The 5427-nt window shown below is 44.4% G+C and overlaps 1 protein-coding gene across 2 annotated transcripts; it reads right to left on the reverse strand.

The window, feature by feature from the left end:
* Window positions 1-1396: 1396 nt before the first annotated feature.
* LOC136421157 (tetratricopeptide repeat protein 28-like) lies at window positions 1397-5427 on the reverse strand. 2 transcript variants are annotated; one of them, XM_066408314.1, is made up of 3 exons: window positions 5293-5427; window positions 4986-5049; window positions 1397-4818 (listed from the first exon to the last, which is right to left on the reverse strand). In XM_066408314.1, exon 3 carries the CDS (start codon window positions 4155-4157, stop codon window positions 1515-1517), a length of 2643 nt encoding a protein of 880 aa, XP_066264411.1. In that variant the 5' UTR covers window positions 4158-4818; window positions 4986-5049; window positions 5293-5427; the 3' UTR covers window positions 1397-1514. The 2 variants fall into 2 exon arrangements, with proteins under 2 accessions (XP_066264411.1, XP_066264412.1); XM_066408315.1 differs by having other exon boundaries at window positions 4160-4818.

A 5427-nucleotide genomic window follows, 5' to 3' on the forward strand; every position in this document is an offset into this window, starting at 1 on the left:
CTGCGCGTGGTACTGGATCTGACATGTGGAAAATCTACCTTCGAAGCAGGTTCTTTTTCATCGCATGACGCTCGGCGATGGCTACTATTACCTGAGATTGACCTGCGATGGACCTTGGTACACTTACAAAACCCAAGTTACGATGAACCTACGAGGTATGTGATCACGACTTTATGTTTATTTATACTCAAAGTATAAGCTAGTTCGGAGTTGTTACCACGCATGTGCAGTGTCAAAGGTGAAGGCCCCCCAGACGTCAACAAAGCCAGTCGGGCGTTGTTATGCAAATCTAGACAGTTGTTATGCAAATCTAGACAATGTCCAGGCGAGCACTGTATACGAGCCGGGGGCCTTCACCTTTGACACTGCACATGCGTAGTAGCAACTCCGAACTAGCTTATTGTACCCGGTCTTCCAAAACATACGACGTATTTCGCTGTTATGACTGACAAAACCCCCGTCGCAGGTACGACGTGCGATGTATATGACCATTACGGTAGCTTAAGGGCTCCGGGTATCGCTATTGCAAAGGAAGAATACAGTCAGAGATAGTATCTTTGTAAAGAGCAGTGAATCATGATAGGTAACGTTAATACAATGCAATTGAAAGGGCAATAATGGAGATATGATTGATAAAACTGAAGTTTTCAATTTTTCTGTTGAGAGTAGGCCATGTTGATACGATAATATGGATGACATCTACGGACGCATCAATTTTCGTCCCTTTCCAACAGAGAAATTCGACCAAAATGTAGATCGTACAAATCAGCAGCTGCAAAATGAGAAAATATGTGCCATAAAGATATCGGAAACGCATACTTTTGTCGTACAATGCAAAAGCCAATTCCAAAGTGAAAAAGAAGATACAAAAGAACAAAAATGAAGAATAAGATTTTTTTTTGCACCTTGTGTTTAGTCATCTGTTCACCCTTCCTAACCACTTAGAGCCATCTTCATAGAGGCAAGTTTTCGAGTTTTAAAAGATATCATTCATATAATCGACTGAACATGGCCTTAACGTGTACGGTAATGCTGGATCTTGCAACATTTGAAAGGGACGAAATGTGTGACAGCAAAGTTATATCCAACACATACATAGCTGTATGCTTTCGTCTTTAATCATATCCGTCATTTTCAAAAAATTCTTTAAATCAAACTGCTTTGTTTAATTGCCTTCTGTATAGCTATTATTTAAGTTTAGTTTATTGTGATGCCATTTAGCCCCACAGTGGACTAATCTTCCAAGGTCCATACATGCATATATACACAAACACAAATGTACACAATTGATAGAAAAACTTTATTGCGCGTATTTATTGATATACGTACTACATATAAATCACAGTATCAAAAACGTTGAAATCCCTCCCATCACTTCTAAATCTTGGTGACTCTTTCCGTAAACTATTGAACATGAACAAGTTCAGAGAGACACAGAGTTCTCCAGGAGAGTAGCAATGTCAGGGTCTCTCAGTCTCATCAAGTTTAGGGAGATGCACAGTTCTCAAGCAATGTCAGGGTCTCTCAGTCTCATCAAGCATCTGATTCATCCGTGTCGCCTGAGCATAGTAGGAGGCGGCCTTTCTGTGATCACCAAGCGAACCGTAGGCAAGATACAAGACTTTAAGTAACAGGTGGATGTCCGGATGTGCAGTTCTCTCACCATGGATTCTTCTCCTCATCTGTAGTCCCTGTTCAAAATAGCTGACGGCCTTTCTATAATCACCAAGTTTGTCCCAGGCGGCACCCAAGCTGTCATGTGAGTCGGCGATGTGAGGATGTGCGATGCTTTCACCATAGATACTCTTCCTCATCTGTAGTGACTGTTCATGATAGCTAACGGCCTTTTTATAATCACCAAGGAGACCCCAGGCATTACCTAAGTTGTAAAGTGACCCGGCGATGTCAGGATGTGCAGTGCTCTCACCATAGATAATCCGCCTCATCTGTAGTGCCTGTTCAAGATAGCTGACAGCCTTTCTATAATCACCGAGCTTACTCCAGGTGGTACCCAAGTTGTTAAGTGAGTCGGCGATGTCAGGATGTGCAGTGCTCTCACCATAGATAATCCGCTTCATCTGTAGTGCCTGTTCAAGATAGCTGACAGCCTTTCTATAATCACCGAGCTTACTCCAGGTGGTACCCAAGTTATTAAGTGACCCGGCGATGTCAGGATGTGCAGTGCTCTCACTATAAATACTCTTCCTCATCTGTAGTGCCTGTTCACGATAGCTGACGGCCTTTCTGTGATCACCAAGGGCACTCCAGGCGGCACCCAAGTTGTTAAGTGACGAGGCGATGTCATGATGTGCTGTGTTCTCACCATAGATAATCCGCATCATCTGTAGTGCTTGTTCATGATAGCTGACGGCCTTTCTGTGATCACCAAGGTGACTACAGGCGTTACCCATGTTGTTAAGTGACCTGGCGATGTCAGGATGTGCAGTGCTCTCACCGCAGATAATCCGCCTCATCTGTAGTGCCCGTTCATGATAGCTGGCGGCCTTTCTGTGATCACCAAGTTTCCCCCAGGCGGAACCTAAGTTGTTAAGTGATCCGGCGATGACAGGATGTGCATTGCCCTCGCCATGGATTCTCCGCATGATCTGTAGTGCCTGTTCATGATAGCTGACGGCCTTTCTGTTATCACCAAGGTCACGCCAGGCGGCACCCAAGTTGTTAAGTGACGAGGCGATGTCAGGATGTGCAGTGTTCTCTCCATAGATAATCCGCCTCATCTGTAGTGCCTGTTCATGATAGTTGACGGCCTTTCTGTGATCACCAAGGTCACTCCAGGCGGCACCCAAGTTGTTAAGTAACGACGCGATGTCAGGATGTGCAGTGTTCTCTCCATAGATAATCCGCCTCATCTGTAGTGACTGTTCATAATAGCTGACGGCCTTTTTGTGATCACCAAGGTCTCCCCAGGCGACACCCAAGTTGTTAAGTGAGTCGGCGATGTCAGGATGTGCGGTGCTCTCACCATAGATAATTCTACTCATCTGTAGTGACTGTTCATAATAGCTGACGGCCTTTTTGTGATCACCGAGGTCATGCCAGGCGTTACCCAAGTTGTTAAGTGAGTCGGCGATGTGAGGATGTGCAGTGTTCTCACCAAAGATAGTTCGCAACATCTGTAGTGACTGATCATAATGGCTAAAAGCATTTTTACTATCACCCATATTGTACAATGCGTCACCCAACCTTCCAACTAACACGGCTATGTCAGGATGTATCACACCCTTACCATGCTTTGATAGTTCTTTGTGGAGTGCCTGTTCAATGCATTTCTTCGATTTTTTGTAGTCGCACAGACTTTCGTATACATCTGCTTGTAGTGTTGAGGAGTTGCAGAATAGAGTCGAGGGCTCTTCTAGTGCTTGACGATTGCTCAGTTGCGAAACGAAGATCTTCAACAGTGGTGCCGTGTAGTAGTATCTCATGAGCTGTTTTATGTTGGAGAAGTAAAATATTTTCTCCGCTTTTTTCGCAATGTCATCACTGCCTGACATTGACGATAAGACTGACATGTTTTCCACTTGGCCACGGTTGTTCATGTAAGTCCACAGCCTCAGTTCCGCTGAGATGCCCACCAGCACCATTAAGTGATGCTTATTTTCATCATTGATGGTTCCCTTTGTGTGCATGTTCTGAATTGTCTCCCAGATTGTGGTCGGTTGTATGTCACAAAGTAGCGCCCAACAAGACACCGCGAGGCTTGAAAAGCGATACATGTCTTTCTTTACATTCAGCATTTTGGCAGTTGGATTCTGTACTTCAAATGTTGTACTATTTTCCTTCAACATCGCGCCTGCTACTAGTCTAGCGATTTTCCTCTCATTTGTCTTAAGTTGCTCATCCCATGCAACCGTGTAGTCATTGACCAGATCTTGCTCTCCAGTAATCAAGGACACATTCCCTAACACGCTCGCTAGGTGGTAGCCTTTCTTCAGATGGAGCGTTACGTCATCTTCCAGAACTTTGGCCATGTCTCGTGGTGTGCGGATTAGGAGGCATGTTTTACCTCTGCCTAGTGGAGTTTTACATGCAAGTGGCATGGCTCCATCGAACGAAAAACCATTCGGTGTTACAGAGTCGTAGAACCAGTTGTCTAGCTCTTCATCTGGCTCAAAGTCGTTGAGAGACTTGATCGCCATGGCCGGGAGAATGGTTTCCCCAAGATTGATCACTTTGAGGTGAAGGTAATGCGTGAGATTGTGAAAGTATTCTACACTATCTTCTGTTTCCTTCTCGATCAAAATGGCAAACTCCAGATCGGAGTATGGCGTTATAATCCTGTGGCCTGTGAACCCAAGCCTACCATGGCGTACTTACAGGGAGGGGGACCCATTACCTCCATGCACTCATCCACAAGGCCAGCTATGAACGTTCTTCGCTGATGAACAATAGTGTCAAACAAGGCTTTGATCGCTTCCACTCTCTTCTTCTCTACTTCTCGAATGTTTGGATCGTCATCGTCAAGACTATAGGGATCTATCTGTTGCTCAATTCTTTTGATCTCTTCCTTCACATAGCCACGGCAGTCCATTAACATCGATTTGTGCTTCTCTACGTCATCGAGGGGTACCGTTTGTTTGATTCTAAGCACGTGCTGAACAAAATATTGGGTTATTTCCTGGATTGTTTGTTTGATGCCCTCTCTGTCTTCTGGCCTTGCTCTCACCAGTGCTGCATTGCTGAGTGCCGCAGCCTTGGTGAAGTCACTTCCGTCTTTTGACAGCATTCCTTTCTTCATGTAGACATCGCTCAACTTGCACAGGGGCTCTACTTCTTTCCAGTGCTGACCTGCATTGGAATCTGTACGAAACAACGGTTACGTGTCATAAATTGTTGATGTTATCTTATTTGTCAGCAAGTCAGTAGTAGACACAGAGTGAGGTATATAAACCGAAACTTTAGCATCACATTTCGCTTATCTAGGAATAAAGCCTCTCTGCATGCAAGATGTACGTTGAAACACTCACCTTTCAAATGGACGGACTTGAGCGCAGCTGCAAATTTTCGTTCTGCCCTGTCCAGGTGCTCTGTCTGCAAGAATCAAAATATTACAAAGATGCAGGCTTAGGTCATTTTTGTAGACAACATTCGAGTAGTACATAAGAACAAACAGTATGTAAACTATACATTCCAAATCATCAACGTAATATACACCCAATAATACTTGTAATCACTCAAATAAGACAGGCGTCTTATCAACATACCTTTGTAACATGCCAAAATATGATATGTGAAACAAAGGCATTTCATATAAAGGAAAATATTTAATCTAACCTTGACTTTCTCCGCGTGCTTGATGCGGTGCCTCAGTGTTTCTCTGCCATCTGAATCTTCACATCGGTCCAGCGCCGCTCGGTACAGGCCAGCTGATTTCGTAAACGCTATCTCGTCCATCTTAACCCTTCCCTT

This window comes from Branchiostoma lanceolatum, chromosome 15 (assembly GCF_035083965.1).
Source record: "Branchiostoma lanceolatum isolate klBraLanc5 chromosome 15, klBraLanc5.hap2, whole genome shotgun sequence".
NCBI lineage: Eukaryota > Metazoa > Chordata > Leptocardii > Amphioxiformes > Branchiostomatidae > Branchiostoma > Branchiostoma lanceolatum.

Bases quoted from the DNA above. Each gene is read 5' to 3' on its own strand.
- LOC136421157 (XM_066408314.1), bottom strand. From the start codon at position 4,157: ATGGCGATCAAGTCTCTCAACGACTTTGAGCCAGATGAAGAGCTAGAC.